Source organism: Gymnodraco acuticeps, unplaced genomic scaffold (genome assembly GCF_902827175.1).
Source record: "Gymnodraco acuticeps unplaced genomic scaffold, fGymAcu1.1, whole genome shotgun sequence".
NCBI lineage: Eukaryota > Metazoa > Chordata > Actinopteri > Perciformes > Bathydraconidae > Gymnodraco > Gymnodraco acuticeps.
This window is the reverse complement of record NW_022989854.1, coordinates 754,400-777,915: the sequence shown is the minus strand read 5'-3', so window position 1 is coordinate 777,915 and position 23,516 is coordinate 754,400. Positions and strand designations below refer to the sequence as shown.

The 23,516-nt window shown below is 42.4% G+C and overlaps 1 protein-coding gene across 1 annotated transcript in view; it reads left to right on the top strand.

The window, feature by feature from the left end:
- Nucleotides 1-23,516, top strand: part of LOC117561906 (sodium/calcium exchanger 2-like) — a gene marked incomplete at its 5' end in the record, with an annotated part of 291,101 nt that overhangs the window by 222,735 nt on the left and 44,850 nt on the right. The window contains 1 exon segment of the mRNA XM_034239574.1: nt 9,126-9,499. Coding sequence (XP_034095465.1) covers nt 9,126-9,499 — 374 coding nt within the window.

Sequence of the window (23,516 nt, the reverse complement as noted above, 5' to 3'; positions counted from 1 at the left end):
GTTATGGCTGCCTCCCCTGGTGCTTTTTTCATTGCCGTTGTATGATGAGACCAGCGGGCCTAAATATCATATACGTGAAATAAGTTATTTAGAGACTATGGATGGCGAGGATAAATGTAATAAAGGGATCTACAAACATTACATTGGTGACATACAGTGAGATGGTGCAGGCATGCGCTTAGGGCCCGCTTTCCAGCCAGTTTCTGTGGGGTGACGCATTCTGAGGTGAGGCAGAGCTCATCTGTGCCTCACCTTACCCCACAGTAACTGGCTTGAGCGCGCTCACAAAATAAGTGCCCGCGTTAAATTAGTGCCCGCGCTCGAGCCAGTTACTGTGGGTTTACGTGAGGCAGAGGTCGTCCCTGCCTCACTCCTCATCGCTCCCATGTAGGAGTTGTAGCGGAGCTCGGCCAATTTGCTGATTTTGACTATAAAAAGCGATTGGAATCAAACATAAATCACATTTACAACACAGATCAGTGGAGACATTTTATTATTATTACTATTTAGTTTTTCTTTAGTTGTTTTTCCGTTACATTGGAGTATGACAGGTGAAGCTCTGCCTCCCCTGACTGCACGTCGCTGATCATAAGGTATGGTATCACTGCCTGGTATGGTAACTTGACAGTGCAGTCGAAGTCACAGATCGCTCGCCTGGTACAGACTGCTATGAAAATGGGGGTCAAAAAACATCCATCTCTCCAAAACATATATGAGCAGTTCATTATTAGATCCCACCCACATACTCCACCCAGAATTCCAGCTCCTACCGTCTGGTAGAAGATTCAGGGTTCCCAAGATCAGGCTGAACCACTGTCAGCAGGGGTTAAATTGGGCCGGGCTGTCCGGGGCTCAGCCCCGGCACATAGAACGATGCTCTGACTTCACCACCCTCGCACATTTGTCATATGTTTACAAAAAACGATATATATGTTAAAACTTTTCTCGTTCTTAATATAGACTATATTTAGGGTCGATATGTGTTGACTTTACTTTAAAATAGCAGATCTCTGTGACCGGATATAGTTTGGCTTAGTGAACGTGTGCCTGCTCCGATCACGAGCTGCATTACCGCCCGGACTTAGCTGTGGCTCCTCCGTGCAGAGTCTGAGGCGGTGTGTGTGTGTGTGTCCAAAGAGTCTGCAGCGGTGCCGCCAAACCCCCCGATCCGTCTTGTAACACGGAGCCCGTTTCTTAAACCATGCTAAATGTATGTGTGTGCATAAAGCTGAGTTATGATCGGTCATAATTAAATAGTTTACAGTGAGATTTACTCAATACTTTTCACCATACTTGTGCAACTGACATTTGAACTGAGATTTCCACACAAATGATCTTTAGCAAGTGTGCAGAGCAATGTTAATTTAAAATAGCAATTTGAAGGTTGGATATTTAAAAAAAAAATGTGTGTATATATTAATAATTTAAGATGTAAATGAACTTATTTGTAGTACTTTTTCTTTTTACTGTGTCATTTGGTGGCATCAATGTGTGCATTTGATACAGATAATAGAGCAGAACTTTAGAGCCTCATATACAGTATAGCCCTTAAGGTCCAATAATGAGATCCCAACCCCCCTCGCACCTCCAAACAGAGCCCCCCCACAAGTATCTGACGCGGCCCAGGGCAGATAATTGGACTTGCTTTTTACAGCGCCACGGCTTCCACAGATGAAATATTTGTATATATTTATTGTCAAGCATTTCATTTATTCATTGCTATCGGGATGTTAAGAGCATTCCATGGAATATAACAAAAAGTTTTTCTGAAGTGAATTACCTACCCTACCTTTAATACTGCATACTTTATGACGTAGTATGTGATGACTTTGATACACCAAGAAATAGAAAGAAACATATGAATGAATACTTTAGAACCTAGCTGATGCAAAATAAACAATATAACATCAATTAAATATTATTACGCATTCATTTATTTTCATTGAAATTTCATCAGTCTGTTCATTTATATTGACTAATTTAATCAATTCACCTATAAAGTAATAAAAAACAAAAAACATTTGATTTAAGTTTATCAAATCTTTGCAGAGTCCGAGACTACACAATAAAAAGCAGCTGAAGCAGGAAATACTCATATTTCAGAAGTTTAAGTGTGACGCTTTTGTTTCACAAATATGGGACATTTCAACAATCAGTCCATTCTCAATTTTTTTCAAATGTTCTGCTGATGGTCATATATCAGTGAACTACTTATTGTTTCAGCATTATATCTGAGAGTAAGGGGACTTCAGGCTGATAATCACGTTTTATTCTCCTCTCTGGTTGAACTCTCAGGGTCCTATCCCCTATGTAGTTTTTGCTGCCGCCCCATGGCCAAAATATCTATTATTGCAGGTTTAAGAAACAACCCCCATTCTCCAGCTTAATAGAGTGGTGCACTGACGATGTATTTTTGTAGGCCGGCCCTCAAGTTAACATTGCAAGGGCTCTCTCGACAAAGAGCAATGGGATGTTTCCATTCTATTTGGGAATATTGCAAAAATAATTGAGGATATTGTCCTCATATTAATAACACTTTATGATTTATGAAGCGCAAATACAATTACCAGAAGTAAAAGGCTAATTATATCCTGGAAATGAACTACATCACTTGTCACATAGGATTTAGGATTACAAAAGACCCCCCATCACCCCAGCCACAAACTGTTCTGTCTGCTGCCATCGGGCAGGCGGTACCGCAGCATTCGGACTTAAACCACCAGACTCAGCAACACAGTCTCACTCCTTGATTGCACTCAGAGACAGTTTTATCCCACAGGCCATAAGACTGTTAAACACCTGAACTTTTGAAACAACATCATAACTGTGAGGGAATCACAATCGCCTGTTGACGTTTATGGGCAACAGGCTGAGTCTGTTATCTCTCTTAAGGAATGGGAGGCTCCAGCTATCTTGATAAACCAGTTTATGACTGGTCAACTCTCGGTCACAAAATGGTTTACGGTTGTGGGAACGCTGGCTTCGAGGCCATTAAGGGTCAGACGCAAGTGATTCAGGGTGCCCAGCTGTTTAGTCTATCTCCCCAAATATGTTGTTTACTCTCTCTGAACTAGTTAAAACGGCTATCGAGAGAGAGAGGCGCTGCAGAATTGATGTGGCAACCCACCCGTGCAGTCAGAACCTCTGGCTGCTGTGACTTGTGATGTGAAATTCTCCGGCCGATACTTGTAATAAAACACCAGTGTTTGACATCAAAGCTCCAACTCTCCTCGTGTCTCTCTGAGTCCTGACTCTCCATTGCTGCAGAAGTTTCCCTTACAATAACATTAATCTGGCTGCTATTTAGGAATTATTTATCTAATATATCATTCCAATCACTTGCACTATTTCACTTTTTTTCTTTTTGCATTTACTATTTACTTGCACAATTATTTGTTCTGTTTATCTGTTTATTGTGTTGCACTGTTGGAGGAGCCTGTGACCTAAGATGTTCATTGTCATAACTACACTGTAGCTATGCACGTATGACTAATAGAAGCCTTGAAACCTTGAAACACATGGCTGCGCATCACCACCGCTAAACTAAAGGCGGCTAATTTTTGATCACTTATTAGCAACCGCCATTTTCGTGGCACATAGAAGCTTCTGATATTTACCAGTGGGTAACCAACACATATTTCATGCATCTAACCAAAAACACGTTCAAAATACAGTTCACTTTTAGACTGATCCAGATGTGGTAAAATGCTAACCCATTTTGTGGCTTCAGGACTCATTCCTGCACCACTCTATTGTTAAAGGTCCATGTCATGGCCATTTCTACGGATCATAATTCCATTGTTGAGGTCTACTAGAATAGATTTATATTGTTCAATGTTCCAAACTCACATTGGTTTCTCAAACAGCATCTCTGTATAGTATGTGTATTCACTCTCTGCCCTAAACGGCTTGTTAGAGCTCCTGCCACCCCCCCCCCCCCCCCCCCCCCCCTCCCAGTGAGCCCAGTGTGCTCCGATTGGTCAGCTTGGCCACTCTGTTCTAATTAGTCAACCACCAGAGTGCTTTTTTCGATGCCGTCGGTCAGGGGCGGACTGGCCATTGGGAATACCGGGAGTTTTCTCGGTGGGCCGTTTTTTTTCTTTGCCTAAATCCTACCGGCCCATATTTGTAAGTGTTCCCACACCCCGCTGGGCTGGGCCGTTTTGATCTATCTACGTATGTTCTTATCATATCATATAACAGATTCTATCAGATAGTTTCACTTTCACACATCAGGCCCGTAGCAGCTGTCACTGCGCAGTGAACGATCAGGAATGTGTGACTGAGAGACCTAGCTGGCAGTTGCTTACAGATGGATAAACAAGCTCCAAAGCGTAAAGGCGTTTTTGTATAGTTTGTGTATACAGTATACAGTATTGTGGCGAGCCCTGGGTTCAGAGGGGAGGGGGGTGGGGGTTGGCAGGGAAACGGGGTTCAGGGGGAGTGGCTGTACCCGTAGGATAGAAAAGGGGCAAGTGACGTCTGACTCAGAGGTCGCGCGGCTGTGGAGAAGAACGTGTTGCCCACATTCTGTTACTGAGTTTAGGCTAGTTAGCTAGAAGGTTTATTGTTTTGGGTGCAGTCACTTTTTCCTCCACTTGCTGTTCAAATAAATGTTGAAAGAAAAAGTAAATCTGTTCATATGGGTGTTGAGAGATGTATCCATAGATTTAGTCCCTAATGTTGCTCTCAAAGTGCACCAGATTGATGCATTTAACTTCAACATTTAAAAAACAAATCTTTCCGGGGGAGCATGCCCCCGGACCCCCCTAGAGGAGGTGAGGTCCACCACCTGCCCACACCCCCTGTTAAATTGTCTCACCCACATTGAGGATGCTTCCTACGCCCATGTTTTATTCCATGCGTCAAGTCAGGAAAATTGGGTCCAGATGTTATTGCATCAATGATCTGTTAACATTAAAATCAATAAATATATGCTGTAACTATTTTGCTAGGTAACTCAAGGGCTCAGGTAATGTGATTACTATATGAATAATGGTCCAAAATAACATTAAATGCATAGGGTTTTTTGTTAAGTAACATACTTTCGTCGCCGGCCGGCCGATACATGACGCGCATTAAGTGGGCCTGTCTGTCAATTAATCCCCAGGCCACTTTTTCCTCCCAGTCCGCCCCTGGCGTCGGTACAGCCGTATCTGTTATACGCTAACTAACCGAACTGTACCTACAACTGTTGTTATTTAGGTGCACTTGTGGAAACTGCACCATGATGCCTACCGAAGTGGAAAACGTCTGTTGCAAAGACATTAGAAAGGTGGCCTAGCTGACAGTTACAACATTATGTAGCCAGCTAGCTGAAAACACCAACAGTAGCACACGACATTATATGCCAAGATATACAGACACCATACATACCCCACACCCTGCAGAACCTCCATAACATGTACAGATTCGATTATAGACCTTTGAGGCGTAGAACGGAAGAAGAGTAAGTTATTTTTTACCTGTAATAAACAACTACTGTGTTTGATGAAAAATCAAATCATGGTTTGCTATATATGAATGATATGTTATAGGAGCAAATAATTCAGGGAAGAAAGGCTACTAAGTATTTCCATCAACATTTATTTTTAGAAATGTACAAAATGAACATGTGTAAATATACATATATACACTGTATATAATCCATTCCACCCCTTATTGTCGTTTTCGGCATCTTGCGTATCGCAGCTTTGTAAGCTGGTGCAGGGGCTTTTTAGGACGAGGCATCAGAGTGGTCATCCCGTCATGTGTTGTCCGCCGGATATGCCAGGAGTTTCCTGATCTGGCAGGATGAAATCAAATGCAAATCATCTAAACATTAGAGAAACGTAGTTGTTTTAGATTCGTTAGCTTGCCAGCTAGATTAATATGCTAACCTACGTTTGCATACCTGCCAACCCTACCGATTTGGGCGGTAGTCTACCGCTTTTGACATGTTTCTACCGCCTACCGATTTAGCTGGCTTTTCCTACCGAATTTCATTCTTCCCAAATTATAAAAAATAAAAATGACACTCCATAGACACTGGACTCCACTTTTAGCGGAAACCGATTGCAGCGTGTATGTGATCCCATCATACAAACAGTCCTGTGTTTCTGAAAGTGAAAAAACGTGCAGAGGAAGGGCAGCATTACCCCCGGGGCTGCGGTCAAGCCAGCCTCCACTTCGGAAAACACAGTCAAGCCAGCCTGCCGCAGTCCCCCGGGACTGATCATAAATCAGTCATCACTCCCAAATGAGTTTAGGGGAACAGAGACGAGGCATTTGAGTCCTGCAGGGTTTCCCAGTTAATATCAGTGTCTCGAAAACACATGTTGGCGACTGAAAGACATCCAGTGTTTGATCTTTTCCGGAAGCATCCTACAGTGTCTCAACTGAAAGAGGACCACAAACACACACAAAATATAAAACCATTTTGAGATTTGGGGATATTTATCTCCCATTCTTTCACTTTTTCTGACATTTTCAACACCAAACATGTCGTTAATGTCTCTGTTTAGTGAACTACAGCAATCTGAAAGCCTGTACAATATTTATATCATACTTCATCAGTAGAAAAATGCAGGAAATGACTTTTTTAATGCAGTATTTTCTGATTTATGGCGCAACACAAAGATATTTTGCTGTGTGTAAACCTTTGACTCTAATATGTCAACAACATGAAACAAGAATATGAACCTGGCTTTATCCAATGTTCACACAAGGGTTCTGGCTTTCCTACATCCTTACACATCCTTCATCTACACTGCCTCAACTGAAAGAGGACCAGAAACACACAAAATATAATAAAATGTGGAGACTTTGGGATATTTATCTCCCATTCTTTTACTTTTGGACATTTTACAGACCAAACATGTCGTTGATGTCACTGTTTACCAAACTACCACTTTTTCTGAAAAATGCATAAAATATATGTTAAATATATGGTTTATACATGTAATTACTGGGGTTCCATTTCTTCTGATTACCTAGTTTGGTCGTGCACATTTGCCCCGCGCAAACCTACCTCTTTTGGATTTGGAAAGGTTGGCATGTATTCGTTTGCTAGATGTTCAGTGTAATATGCCAACCTACTATGAACAACAGCTAGTGGTTCATATTAGGCTAGCAAGAACATGTTTACAATTGCAATCTTATACTGGTAGTCTGCTACGTTCGGTCATTCATTGTAGCTGGCATAAAAACAATGTTTTCCCTAGCATGTCTAGCTCTTGGTAGCCTTCTTGTTTAGCTCAGTAGCATATACGCTAGGAACGCCAACTATAATGTAATGAAGTTTCGCGACTAACTCACCCGGAGTATTCTGTCTGTGAGTATTTCGTGTGTGAATGCAGACATTCTCCTGCTATGTCGCTAAGTTGCTAGCGATATATGGAAACGCTAGCAACTTAGTTAGCCCAGTTAGCACTGTGTCAATGGCTTAGCAGCCCCAAAAACGTTTAGCCATTTAAAGAGTCGTGGTAGATACCTTGTTTGTTTTAAACATCATAAATACACAAACAACAATGAATAGTTACAGGTTGTGTACCCGAATCTCCCGCTGGTCCAAACAAAGTAGGAACCGCATCGTTCTTCAGTGTCATACGCTGTGCATATCCGGCATGAATCGCTGCAATGTTTGCGAAGCTTTGGTCCGTGAAATGCCGCGCACACAGTACAATACAGGCTCGAATATCTGAAGGAACAGTGTTAACAAGAAATGTCAACCACTGACTTCGTCGTGGTTCTGCCCTCGGTAAGGCATACATTGAAGATTTCCCCTCACAAGACAGGAAACAGACCCTCGTCGGCATGACTAGATACCGTTTTGAACTGAACCTGAGCGTCCAACACTATGTTCGGCTGGCAGAGGTTGCGGCCATAGCTCTGGGCGTGGCTCCTGGGTATCCCTACGTAGCGATACCCAGGAAGAAAACATTGGAAAATGAGAAATCTCCAACGAGGCGTTTTGGGGAGGTCTTTTCTGTGTTAGAGTTTTACTCGCTACAGGGTGTACTTTGAGGGTTTTTGACTCTGCAGACCGTTTACATGCATAAAAACCTTCATAACACACAAGGGGACGGGTAATAACCGGAAAAGCATGACATGGGACCTTTAAGACATTAACCAGGAATTGATAATATCTCCAAAAAAGGAATCAGATTTTCACCTTCTTCATCTCGTCATGTTTCATCTTGACAGACCACATCCAGAGTATGTTTTCAATCTGAATGGAAAGATGTGGTCTGGATCATTGGATTACGATGCTAACGTAATCTGATTTGATCGTGCCCACCTCCAGTAATTGCGCGATGGCATAATCAGATAATAATCTCTCTGTTTATGAGAGTTGTAACTGGAGCCTCTGTTTATGTGCTGAGGGAGAATATTTTAGCCCTGCCTCTTCTCAATAAACAGCACAAATACCCAGACCAGGATTCATTTCAGTTACTTTAAATATTTAGAATTAAGCAGCAGGGCATCTGGGAGTTTTATTCTGGTAGCTTCTAATCATTATTAGCTCCTGTAAAATACAATTCCCCTCTAGAGCTCTGTGTCATGACTAAAAGGATTCTGCATAATGAGTTGTGTATAAATAGTACATGCCTGCTATCTAAAAATGCATATTAAATTGCAAGTATCCATATAAACTGTGCTCGTTACATGCTGCTTTTTAAAATGTACCATCGGTGAAAAGTCTAATTGAGTTGAACTGACTACATAAGTCATTCATTATTTAACCACACCTTCTCTTTTCCGCTGTATATCCACAGAAAAAAGAGTGGATTTTTCACCAGGGGTTCAAGAAATCATGTTACACTTAAGTATTGGGAAATTATATTTTGTAATATTGTACTGATTCTTAAAAATATATTTATTTTGTATTATTTAGTTAAAAAGATACAGTCAGTGTAGTCAATGTGATCTGTCTGCATACAAAATGTTGTGTGTATGATGTGTCATGATGTGTCACCATTGAGTGGTGACCCCTATATGATGACACAACATACAGCCTGATCTCCACTATGCATCCGCGATCCATCCTGCTTTATTTCTTAAATGATAGAAACATTTAAGGTACAGCGTGTGTTGAGTACAATGTTCACTATCTAATCCAAACCTAACGACCCTCTGTGTCTCAGGTTGGTATAATCGATGACGACATATTCGAAGAGGACGAGCACTTCTTTGTGCGCCTGCTGAATCTGCGAGTTGGCGACGCAGAAGGCATGTTCGAGAGCGACGAGGTGGGAGCCGCCCCCAAAGGTCGATTGCTTGAGCCCCTGGTTGCCACGGTGACCATCCTGGACGACGACCACGCCGGCATCTTCACATTTAGCGAGCGCATGGTGCGGGTGAGCGAGAGCGTGGGCACCATGGAGGTGACGGTGGTGCGCAACTCAGGGGCCCGCGGCACCGTCATCCTGCCCTACAGCACCGAGTCCGGGACCGCCAAGGAGGGGGAGGACTACGAGGAGGCCAGAGGGGAGCTGGAGTTCAACAACGACCAGACCACGTGAGTCACACTGATGGCAAACAAATGTATCCCAAAACATTTTACATTTTTACACATTCGCATTTGAGAAAATCCCTTGACTACCTTGGTCGACTGCTGCTGGTCACAAAGTCACTGTGTTACAACCTTAGACCCTCACTTATCACACTACCCTTTGCATAATGGATGAAATGACTCATTACTTTGTAGTGCACCCAATTCTGCAATTTCTCTAGGTTCCACTTGATATATTGGTCTCATCAAGAACAAACACTCATCGAGCCTGTTGAGTGCTGTCTAGACAAAGTTATTGAGCAGCTGCTGAAGAAAATATAATATCTAGCAGCTAAAAAGACCCTGGTAGAGACCAAAACAGAACCTAAAGCAAAGAGAATATCAGACTTGTATTCCCAGGCAGACAAGACCTAACAACACGGTGGCTTTATGTCCATTGAATACAACAACTTTATAGGCAAGGCAAGGCAATTTATATAGCACTTTTCAACACAAGGTAATTCAAAGTGCTTTACAAAAATGAAAGACATTAAGAAAATGGCATTTAAAAACAGTCATTAAAAAGCAAAGATAATAAAATAAACATTAAAAGAAAAAATATATGAATAAAAGTTACAGTGCAGTTTAAGATATGAATAGCTCAATTAAAAGCAGCGGCAAAAAGAAAAGTCTTCAGCCTGGATTTTTAATTTTGAAGGTGATAGTAGGCTGATTTAGAGCAATAATGTGTGTGTTAGTCTGTGTTCTGTAGTTCTTCTGTCTGTCATCACCCTTAACTTCCCTCCCATTCTCATCTTGCCTCATCTTTCCTCTTATTCATTCGACCCTCTTTCCTCCTTTTCACCCATTTTAGCTTTGTCTTGTTTTCCGCTCTCTTACTTCATCCTTGTGTAATCCTATACATTATTTATTAGAGCTAACAAGAGGGGAGTATCATTCATACTTGAAATGGTTTGGTTTTGACCCCAAAAGTCAACACGGCACATCGTTGCACGGCAGGAGGGAATACTAATGGAACTTGGATTTAGGATTTGATTTCTAGTCAAGAAAGCCGGAGTTACCCTCGATCATTATTGAACCACTACGCTGCAATTTGGCTCCAGATATTGAGTCTGTTTCTCTGTGGGCCTTGTCAGTCCACTCAGCGTTAGACTGAAGAGATTTAAGCGTCTTTGGGTTCAAGAAAAGCGCTGTAGAAATACAATTTATTATTATTATTATTATTAAGCTGTGATCTGTTAACCCAGGGGTCTGCAACCTTTTTGACCAAAAGAGCCATTTTGCTCCTTTTTCCAAAAAAAATGTTTGTCTGGAGCCGCAAAACATATTTCATAGTTTTTTATTGTTATATCAGACAAAAACTACAGTTTTTTTGCATTTATTAGGCTATTTATTACATGATATAAAACTGTTAACCTCTAATAAGAAACAAATAACTCTTATAAGGAGAATTAAAAACAATACACAGGCCTACTTTAAAATAAATTAAACACAGCACTTGGGGAGTCCTCTGCACATTTGAAGGGAAAACAAATATTATTAAAATGGGCCCACTTTGAAATAAATAAAACATATAGCTGCACCCTAAAAAGAGTTAAAGGTAGGGTAGGTAAGAATTATAGACTGTATGGTAAGAATGGAGAAACCAGCTCGAGTGCGCTAGAATTTGAAAGTACACAACCGGAAAAAATATGCCTATTCCTCAGCTCTTCCTTTAGACTTTCTTACAGAGCCCCTCCTCCAACACACACGAACGCGCACATGACCAATGAGGGCACGAGATAAGTTTGTGCACAGATGGAAGGCTGACAGGCAGGTAGTAGTGATGGGAATTCCGGCTCTTCTTGGTGAGCCGGATCATTTGGCTCGGCTCACCAAGAAGAGCCGGCTCTTTCGGCTCCCAAACGGCTCTTCAGTTTACCACATATTATACCTTTTAATTCAATCAAATGTAGCCCTGTTTTGACTAATGATGTATATGTGTACACATATATCACTTAAATTATTCAATACATCTTTTGTACTGAAGTATTCAAAAGTAAAAATTACATGTTTAATATAAATGATTTGCTGTGGCCAAATGTTTTCATTGCATATACAGACCCGTGCAACTCTCTGATACCACCCAATGAATGCATTGACTTGCTTGTATAACCACGCTACACAAAACAGATAGCAACATCTATAAAAACTATTTTTAAAAAAAGGGGGCTACTGTATCGACCTATATAAAGTATATAAATATAGTTGTTTTTTTTCAAAATACCAAAAAGATCCTGCATTTTAGCCATGCCTCATTTCGCTCTATTTGCTCTTGCCAGCGCTGTTTTTGCAGGGGGCTGATTCTGTGAGCTGCAGCTGACCTGACCTGACCCTGCAGGAGAGGGGAGCGTGCTCTGAGATCAGCTGCTGGGCTGTCAGAAGAGGGGGAGAAAAAGAGATCTCCGTCCTCCGTGTTTTATTCTTATAGAAGTAAGAAGAGAAGTAATGGGGCAGAAACTCTCCTTTTTACGCAGCGGTCCAGACATAGACATCAAACGGCGACACATATTCAGTTGCCAGTTACTTTTGCATTAGGGCAGGCCAGGGATATCTAGATACTTTCCAAGGTTTGACATAATGAATTGTGCTACTTTTAAAGCAAGCAACGATGTTTTCAAATCTGTAATCAAAAAGCTCCTCAAAAACACTATCGAAGCAGTTCCTGCCGTTGCTCATGCCCGGCGCCGTGGGAGGGCCAGGGAGGGCCAGGCCCTCCCATTTGACATTCCTGCCCTCCCCCAATAAACACGTTTTTATTATTATTTCTAACAATTCAAAAAAAAATATATTTTATTTTTTTAATTATAAATAAACTGTGAACTTTTATGCTACGATGTATGTGATGTCAGAACAAAACAAAAAAATCGCAGGCGCCATGCTACGTCAAATAAATGCATGTGTCTGTTGTGATTTGTGATTCGTCCCCATATAGACCAATCACAGCGTCACACTCTGCCGCCTATTCTGGATTTGTTTATTGTGCATTCTGTAGACTCCCATTTCTGTTTGAATTACAAAATGGACATCAGAAATTGGCTTAAAAGGTCTAATGATTTATTAAAACAAAATAGCGATGAAAGAACTGCAGCCGATGGTGCTGCTGGCGACCCTGCACCCGCCGTTGCAGCAGCACGCCTTAATGTCACAAGCTTGACCTCGGCAAACCCCGGGGCTGAGTTAGCGATGATCTTGGGGTTAATAAACCCAAGCAGGTGAAGCTGGATCGTTATCCAGGGAGATTGTTTTCAGGAAAGAAGCGCACTTTTGCCGCTGCATGGTACACAACAGACCATGGCTTGAAGAGTTGTTAAAAGCAGACGCAGCCTTTTGATTCCCCTGTAGACAGTTTAAAGTGAATACGTCTTCATCTGATGCGGCTTTTACTGTCAAAGGTTTTTGCGACTGGAAACACGCATTACAGACTGATAAAGGACTGCTAAGGCATGCCGCATCAAAAGAACACATTTCATGTGAGAGTTTGTGGAGAGAGAGACAGATACGCGAGGAAACAAATAAGGAAATTAGAACTTTGGTGCAGATCAGCTGGCACGGAGCCGTTATTACGTGTCAGCTGTCGTTGATATTATAGCTTTTTTAGCTGTCAACCAACTCCCTCTCAGAGGTGACTCGATTCACTCCACAGCATGTCCGAGTGCATCGGAACATAAACCATGCCCAAGGCGGGCTAAACAGTTCAACGTCTCCGTCTCTACTATTTCTCTCCGAGTGCAGCGATGAGGAAGCTACCATCCGTAACCAGTGTGCCTTGCTCGTGATTTAACAGTGTCTGTGCTGCCACGCACACAATGTTTCAAAGTGGTTCCTACGTTGACCTTTATTTGTGTATGTTTGCGATAAGTGTGCGTCTTTACGCAATGCTGTTGGCCTTGCTGTTTGATATATATTGTGCCGCAGGCCCGCAGCACGTGACGGTTTTGTGTGCCCTCCCATGAAAATCATATGCCCTCCCTTTAGATTTGTTCTGGCGCGGGGTCTGCCGTTGCTACGTTAGTTCAAACAGTAACAACGGACTATTTTTCTTAGCCGATGCATGTCAATTTAAATCAATACATACAACTATTTTTTAAATCAATAAAATCATTTTCTAAATCCATAAAATCATTTTCTAAATCCATAAAAGCATTTCAATTAATATTGGGAGTCATGTCGTTACTTTTTTGAGAATGTGGCCATGTAATAAGCGGGGAAATGTGCACATTGCACATTGCATAATGTGCCTTCATGCCGATCTAGATCCCTCCGCAAAAAAAACCAAAAAAAAACCGGCTCGTTCGCGGGCGAGAGCCGGCTCCCGTCGTTCACTTAAAAGAGCCGGCTCTTTGAGCCGGCTCGTTCGCGACCGACACATCACTAGCAGGTAGGCCATCCAGTTACTTTAGCCGGGCCGGCTCAGATGATTGGTCGTGCTTTTTACAGCGCTCCGGCTTCCACAGATGAATTTTTGTATGTATTTATTGTCAAAGCACTTCATATATTCATTGCTATCGGGACGTTAAGAGCATTCCATGGAATATAACAACAAGTGTTTTCTGAAATAAATGACATACCCCATTGAATTATGACTGAAGATCGTCAGCTGTCTTCCTCTCCCTTGTTGTTCCTCGATACGTAAAGGCTGCACCACCGTTGACAACTTCTCTCTACATATCAAACATACCGGTAAACCAGCATCGTTTGCTGTGAAAGCAGATAACTCTGTCCACACAGAATTAAATCCTGTGTTTCTCCGGTACTTTTCTTTTCTTTGATTTATCCATAGTTCGCTCATCGAGCCGGGGGTCAGGTTAATCGCCTCCAAGAAAAGGCGCTCGCGCGGGACCGGAGCAGGATGTGACGCATATTTTAGTTGACCTAATTAAAACCGTTTTTTATTTTTATTTATGTGTCACAGTATCACCTCAAAATACAAGATACGAAACATTTTCAACCATGCAACAAAATATAAATAGTCCTACAAATACTTTTATTTTATTTCCTTCTTATTTTTGTCTAAGCTCAAGGGAGCCAGAGCAGAGGGCTTAAAGGGCCGCATGCGGCCCATGGGCCGCGGGTTGCCGACCCCTGTGTTAACCCACAGTATGTTCAGCTGCATCAGCAGGGCTGACCAGAGACTAACCTTCTGTTTCTGTTGAAGTTTGAAGCTTTAATAAAGCAGTTACTTCCAGCTTGGTTGAGGAATTATTGAGCACTTGACACTGAAACTGGAAGCTGCTCTTCTTTAAATCTGCACACATGCATGATGCTTACAGTTTACTTTACCAATGACTGTGGATTTCTTCCTTTCCTTTTGAACTGCTTCTCTTCTGTGATCAGTGATTCTTAGCCTGGGGGGGTTACGTAACATTGCCTTTAGTAGGTAAATAATCTTCCTTAAAATAGATGTCATGCTGACATTAGCATTCAGCTTAAATGTGCCTCACAGCTTCTAGCACCACTCCAGACTGTCAGGGCCAACCAATGATCATCACTGTAATTCTCACCATGAATAAAGGAGGTTAGCATCAACAGTGAAGATGATTGATATTCTGCATTGACTTGACAAAAATGGATAATAATAATAATAATAGTGTGTTATGCTGAGCAGAGAAATAATTAGATTAGGAAATAAATAATAAGAAAAACAACGCAGTTAAAAAGTTGCTGATGTACACCGAGGCAAAGAGAGATGCTGCTTATTTCAATAAGGACATTGTATTGCTGAAAGGAAATGTGTTAAAAGAACGTTTCTACTTGCCCCCTGCTGTGTGGAACAAATACACTTTAGTAGTTCAAAGGATTTTGATTTCTATTGTTTATCAAATCGCTCTCTAAGTAATCCAAGCGATATCAGTAGTTTCTGTAAGATATATATGTAAAGTAGTTATGGTGTGGACTCCACCATCCCCTTGACATTGGTTTAAAATGGTTGGTAAATTGGTGTGGACAGCCCTTTACACTTGTTATGACATCTTGGTTTGAATAAATACAATAGGTGCATATCTGTCTACCGTTTGTGAGGATTTCAGATACTTTGACACGTAAATCTGCTGGTCATGCAGCGTGAGATTTACACATTTCTTGTTGGTTGACTCTGTATGAGTTGAAGTTTGATTAGGTAAACGTGAAAAAATATATGTATTTATGTAAATGTTCAAATATTATTTTAGATAACCACAGCATACTGAATATATATGAAATTGTTGGTGAGAGCATCTTTATTTTACACTGGTTGGTTTCTTTGGTTCTATGCTTGTGCAACACATGTGTCAAACTCGATCGGACTGCTGCCTGTATGATATTGATTCCAGCCGCTCTGATCTGATAGAACCTGGCAGGGTCGTTGAGTCACAGAGACCTGGATCAGGTGAGACAGCTGGTGGTGGGGGGTGGATCGATCTAAAGTCTGCATCTGTGACCATGGAAAGGCTCTGCTCTTCAGGGGAAATGTATTCCAGTTTGTTCCTCCAGTAGTTAGAGAGCCCAGTCAGCATGGTATACTTCACTCTCAAATCCCTGCACATCTCTGCTGCTGGACGGACTATTGTCCCTCAGCTGCAGCACAGCTCCCTCTCTCTGCCCTCTGTGGCCTGGCTGCCTGATGACATGATGAACAGACCTCCAGGATTCTGACAGTTACACTCTCTGTGACTGCTTCCTGCTTCTGCAGCTGGGTTCTTTAACCTCTGCTCAGTGAAGTGAAGGTTTGACCCCTGACCTCAGCATGTCATGTAGAATCAGAGTGAAGACTTCTACTGGGACTGTTGGTACAGCAGTCTGACATGTTTCTGTGCTTCTTTCTCTTGATAAACACACACTGAAAAAACTGAACCGTTGACTTTATTAAATGTAGCACATCAACAGATTTCACATAACTGTATTAGGTTAGTGTGGTAAATGGCTAAATGTGTGTGAAGCAACTGTTGTATAGTCATATAGTACAACTGGCTTCATCGGATAGCAATAATATTACGTTGAATATTATTGCCCAATATTTTGGATTTAAACCTAATATTATTGCTTTCAATTAAACTAATACAGTTATGTGAAATCTGTTGACATAATACATTTAATTAAAGTCAACAGTTCAGTTTTTTCATAGTCTAATAATTATATTGTGACCTTACCTGAACCTGTATAAATGAAGGTTGATCGCTGTGTAATGCTCATTTGATTAAATCACCAGAATCGATAAGGCAGAGTGCTGTCCTTAAGTAACTAGCCTGTAAATTGCAAATTGTGTGATTTATAGTCCGATGTTTTGTTTGTTTGAGATGCTGCCAGTTGTACTATGACTGTACTGTACTGTTGCTTTGCACACATTTAGCTATTTACCACACTGACATACAGGTATTTCACAGTTTGTTACGGATGCTCTGCATATCTTCCGTCGCAAACTGTGAACCCATATGTTTTGATTGTACCTTGGCAATAAAATAAAAAATGCAGGCGCACAAAAAAGCCCTTTAAAAATGTAGGCCTTGTAACTAATTCACCAGCACCTACAACGGTCAGATCTTGCTTGAAGGGAATATATCTGCACTTGTTCGGAGTTTGAATCTTTATGGTTTTTTATTGTAAGTCACTTTTGATAAAAGCGTCAGCCAAATGAAATGTAATGTAATGTCGGTCTGGTCTATTGGTTTATTGGCTGTGAACATGATCGCCTTTGAGGAGTTTGTAATGAAATAGATGTCATGTAATGGCAGAAGCGTGGTGAGAGCAGCGATGTAGTGCAGTTAATATATTTCAGCAGTTCCTCATTGCTGTAACTGTCCTGCTGTATTATTATCAAGCTGTCCGCTCATCCTCACCTCCACTCATCATCTCCCTCCGACACTTCTGTCATCTTCACAGAACACTGCCCTCCAGTCAGGGGGGCAATCCTTTACTTCACTGCTTTTCAGTTTGTCTTGCCACAGGTCCACCCTCCCTCTGCACCCCTCTAACCAACTTGACTCTTCATCTCTCTCCCCTGTACTGCTCCTCCTCTTATGCACACCAGTTCCGTCACGATATCCCGTGCTCCATCTTCATCTCTCTAGATTAATAATGTGTAACAATATGCACAGTAAACACATTATTGTACACAGGTGTAGGAGAATGACTGCATGTAACTTCAGCAAACAGAAACTATTTGTTTGATATTAAATCATTTAAGATCATTAAAACATTCTTGAGAGGGAAATTTGAGAACTAATTATCTGTAATCTAGTCTCATCATTTAAAGGCTTCTTCCGGAGTTCTTGGCCCTGTGTACATTTAATGCTTTATCCACAGAAACATTACAGAATCAAGTTTGTTATAAATGCTTATGGACTACACAAATGAACTATTACACAGAAAAATTAATGAGGAATTAATTACTATAACAGTGACTTTTTTTTTTAGTGAAACCTGTTTAGACCTGTTTAATTGTACTTGAATAGATTAGTACATCCTCCTGCAGTGATTCACACATCAGCTGCTCCTGATCAGAACATCATGTGTGTGTTACCCTTCCTACTGATACAAAGCTTCACTGTGTGTGTCTGCTGGCAGTGTGTGTCTTTGTATGTGTGTACAGGACTGGATGTGGATGCTGCCATGGAGGATTGCTTGTCTGTTTACAGAAATGCAGGTAACACTTTATATTAAGGTACACAAATTCACCATCAACTAGTTGTTATTTAACATGCATATTAGCAGTATATTGGCTCTTTACTAGTCATTATAAAACACTTATTAATGCCTTATTCTACATGACCATATTCTACAAGTAATAAGCCATTAGTTGAGAGTTTTTCCTCAATAACCCTCTAATTGGTGCTGATGTGTTGCAAGTAAGGAAGTTGTTGTACATGAGTTTTGGTCTTAATATGCTCTGCTCAATAAGGGCCTAATAAGGCAGTAGTACCACAAGAATAGTAATTCTCCCATAATAACACTTAACAAATATGATCTATTCTTATGAAACAAGACATGAAACGATAAGTATTAATTGAGTCTAAATAACTCAAAATGAGGTATTTCTATCTAAGAATATGTTCCCTATTCTAAAGTGAAGTCTTGTTCATAACCAATAAGCTATTAGTTTGACTCTAATTGACCAGAACAGGTTCCCTATTCTAAAGTTGCCTCCTCTTCACACTTTGTAAATACATGATAGCACACAACTACTGAAACTAACCTCAAAAGTACGTGAACAAAGTAGGCTCACGTTGTAATATCTGTTGTATTAATAAACCACTAAAGAGAGGTTCAGACACATACCAAAACATGTCAAGTTTCTCCAAGGCTGAGAACACATATGCAGCCTGTACTTTTTAATAAAAACAGATTTTTTTTAACAGATTTTATGTATTTGTGATCATACTGTGTGACCTGAGGCCTGTACTACGAAGCTGGTTCAACATAACCTGGATATGTTTGAGTTAGCCTAATCCAAAACATACGCGCTCTCGCTAAACGGTCCTACGACGCTGGTTATCAAGTGGATCGCTCAAGCCAGCCATGTCCTATCTAGTTAGGTCGCGTTCACATGAAAGGGGTGGTATTACATTACATTACATTACATTGCATTTAGCTGACGCTTTTATCCAAAGCGACTTACAATAAGTACATTCGACCAGGAAGACACAACCTTGAAGTAAACAGAATCATATAAGTACATCAGGTTTCATAGAGCCAAACATTTCAAGTGCTACTCAACTGGCTTTAGGTAAGCCAGTCCTTTATTAGTATAAAAGTGCTTCGTTAATAGTTCTAACGCTCGAAGTGGAGTCGAAAGAGATGAGTTTTCAGTTTGCGCCGGAAGATGTGCAAGCTATCTGCCGCCCTGATGTCAATGGGGAGCTCATTCCACAATCTTGGAGCCAGGACAGCAAACCCACGTGTTTTCGCCGATGGGAACTTGGGTCCCCCTCGCAGCGAGGGCGCAACGAGTCGTTTGGCTGATGCAGAGCATAGTGCACGCGCTGGGGTGTACGGTTTAACCATGTCCTGGATGTAGGAAGGGCCAGATCCATTCGCAGCATGGTAAGCAAGTACCAGTGTCTTGAAGTGGATTCTAGCAGTTACCAGAAGCCAGTGAAGGGAGCGGAGGAGCGGAGTGGTGTGGGAGAATTTAGGAAGGTTGAAGACCAGACGAGCCGCTGCATTCTGGATGAGCTGCAGAGGTCGGATGGCACATGCAGGTAGACCAGCCAGGAGGGAGTTGCAGTAGTCTAGGCGTGAGATGACGAGAGCTTGGACCAGAACCTGAGTCGCTTTCTGAGTCAGCTGGGGACGTATCTTCCTGATGTTGTAAAGCGTGTATCTGCAGCAACGGGTTGTAGCAGCGATGTTTGCAGTGAAGGACAGGCTGTTATCTAGGGTCACACCCAGATTCCTTGCAGTCTGAGTCGGGGAAACAACTGAGGTGCCGATGTTGATTGTCAGGTCAAGAGTTGGACAATCTTTTCCCGGGAGGAAGAGCAGCTCAGTCTTGTCAAGGTTGAGCTTGAGGTGGTGAGCAGACATCCACTGAGAGATGTCAGCTAGACAAGCAGAGATGCGTGCGACGACCTGGGTCTCTGAGCGGGGAAAGGACAGAATTAATTGGGTGTCGTCAGCGTAGCAGTGGTAAGAAAAACCATGCGGGCTAATGACTGATCCGAGCGAGTTTGTGTACAGGGAGAAGAGGAGGGGACCAAGAACAGAGCCCTGAGGGACCCCCCGTAGTTAATTGACAAGGGTCGGACTCAGACCCTCTCCAAGTCACCCTGTAGGTACGGTCTTTCAGGTATGAGGTGAGGAGGGAAAGTGCAGAGCCTGAAACTCCAAGTTTTTGGAGAGTGCGAAGGAGTATCTGGAGCATTCGACCAATCACAAACTTGGACAAGCGTACTGACAGCGCAGCGCGTCATACTTCCTGAATGAAAAGTGAACTATAATATTAGACATATGAAGAAGTTAAACTTTAAACATCCATGACTTAAACACTTTATCCAGGATCAAAGCCACAGAGCTGCACCTGCAAAGTGAATACAGCTGGTAACAGAACAAGTGTTTGAATGCGTACATTAACAGGTTTATGATATCACTGCCCCGTCTAAGACACGAGTGGATCTGACTTTAATTACATTTGACTCGAGTGTTTCGTCAACTTAATGTGTTGCTTAAAATAATACTTCTGCATACAGTCTGTGACACTGTGAGTGTTGCACGGCCAGATACGGCTCAGCTGACTCAGATAAGGAAATATGATACATTATGAAGTGATATGCCGCGGACTGTACTTAGTGTTACTCTGATCCGGTTACTTATGTTGTGGCAGATATTTAAGTAAGCTTTCTTAACGCTAATGTTATAATAGTCAGATTGCTCTGAAGATGGAGGTGATATTCTATTCATGTTCACGTTCACACAGTCGGTGATTTTTGCCGGCCGTCTTTCCTGCAACGGCAGTTTTTCTGTATTTCCTTTCTCCTGTAATATGACTTGATCGCTTTAAACTCCGCACACTGAGCTCTGATTGGTCAGCAGGCGGTGCTTTCACTGAGTTGATCTCTTAGCCTGCAACCTAACCTGGTCCCGACCAGGTTAGCCGCACAGCATAAGTTACCATGGAGATCTAGCCCGCTAAAAAGAGAACCAGCGTCGTAGGACTGGAAACCCAGAGTTTTCCCTGAAGTTAGCCGGCTAAGCAAAAATCCTGCTTCGTAGTAGGCTACAGGCCTCTGCTTGTATGTTCTTACACAATAGGTGTACTGTTCTCTCTGTGTTGTACTGTCTCAGTGTGAACATAGAATAAACAGCCAGCCAAACTCTTTTGAGAGCCAGGGAATGAGCAGCCATGCTCCTTTATTGACTTATTTGCAGTCCACTGACATTCAAACGGAGTGAAACTATACAAAAAGAAGTTACAAGGCACTTACATACCTGCCAACCCTACCGATTTGGGCAGTAGTCTACCGCTTTTGACATGTTTGGTAGAAACATGTCAAAAGCGGTAGACTACCGCCCAAATCACCTACCGACTTAGCTGACTTTCCCTACCGATTTTCAATCTTCCCAAACTATAGCAAATAACAATGACACTCCATAGACACTGGACTCGACTTTTGGCGAACACCGTTTGCAGCGTGTCTGTGATCGCATCATACAAACAGTCCCCTGTGTTTCTGAAAGAGAAACAACGTGCAGACCGGGGGTAATGCTGCCTTTCCTCTGCACCCCCGGGGCTGATGGGTAATCACTCCCAAGTGAGTTTAAGGGAACAGAGACGAGGCATTTGAGTCCTGCAGGATTTCCCCGTTAGTATCAGTGTCTCGAAAACACATGTTGGCGACTGAAAGACATCCAGTGTTTGATCTTTTCCTGAAGCATCCTACACCTACAGTGTCTCAACTGAAAGAGGACCACAAACACACACAAAATATAAAACCATTTTGAGATTTGGGGATATTTATCTCCTAGTCTTTCACTTTTTCTGACATTTTCAACACCAAACATGTCGTTAATGTCTCTGTTTAGTGAACTACAGCAATCTGAAAGCCTGTACATTATTTATATCATACTTCATCAGTAGAAAAATGCAGGAAATGACTTTTTTAATGCAGTATTTTCTGATTTATGGCGCAACACAAAGATATTTCGCTCTGTGCAAACCTTTGACTCTAATATGTCAACAACATGAAACAAGAATATGAACCTGGCTTTATCCAATGTTCACACAAGAGTTCTACATCCTGACACATCCTTCCAGTGCTTCTCAAAGTGTGGTCCGCGGACCACTGGTGGTCCGTGAGCGCCCCCTAGTGGTCCGTGAGTATATTGGTAACATTTCACATTTGAAATAAATAAATACATTTAAGTTTTCCGCACTCTCGCAGGAATATCTCTGCAATGGAGCGAGCTTAAGTTTAACTTTCGATTGCATGATATAGCCCAGATAAACACCTTCATCACACATGTTGCCACTTGTTTGTACCATTTTCAGGCGATTTGTAAAAAACGATGTTTTTGGATATTTGTGAAGTTAGGTGGTCCGCGAGTGTTTTTTTATTGGTCAAGTGGTATGAAAAAGTTTGAGAAACACTGAATTCTACACTGTTTCAACTGAAAGTGTTAGGATCACTGTCAAGGATTCGCGGGAAAAGGTAGGTCCCAAATGCAGACTACAAAAAGGTAAAGGTTTTAAACAAAAGCGAGCTTTATTTAAAAGCTGAAAAACATGGCATGAATCAAATACATTGATAGTACAAGGTAGCAAGAATACACAAAACTGACCATGACCAACATGGAGGGACACAGGACAGACAAACAATGAACCAACATGGAACACAGGGGAAGACTAGACTAAATACACAGAAGGGTAATCACAGGACAAGACACAGCTGGGCAGGGGAGGGAGAAACACAAGGGCAACAGGCGAACACAATCGGGCGGACGGCCCGGGGGCAAGGCAGAGACCAAGGAGGGGGTCTTGGGCGGAAGGCCCGGGGGCAAGGCAAAGACCATGGAGGGGCGAAGGCCACAGCGGGCGAACTCAGGGGGCCGAGCATGAGGGCGAATGCAGCGGCAGGAAGAGTCAGGGGGCCAGGCTCGAGTGCGAAGACCAGACAGGTCGGGCAGGAGCCGGTGTCGACCGGACAGGAACCGGAGCCGGTGAGACAGGTGTCGGCAAGATCCCCCACGGAAGAGGACAAGGAGTTGGCAGGACCCTCGGCGAGACAGGTGATGTCGAGGCCTCCAACGAAACAGGACATGGGGTTGGCAGGGCCCCCGGTAGAAGAGTAGTCGGCGGGACCCCCAACGGGACAGGACACGGGGTTGGCAGGGTCCCCGGTAGAAGAGTAGTCGGTGGGACCCCCAACGGGACAGGACATAGGGTTGGCAGGAACCCCGGCAGGAGAGTAGTCGGCGGGGCCTCCAACGGCACAGGACATAGGGTTGGCAGGACCCTCGGCAGAAGAGTAGTCGGTGGGACCCCCAACGGGACAGGACATGGAGTTGGCAGGAC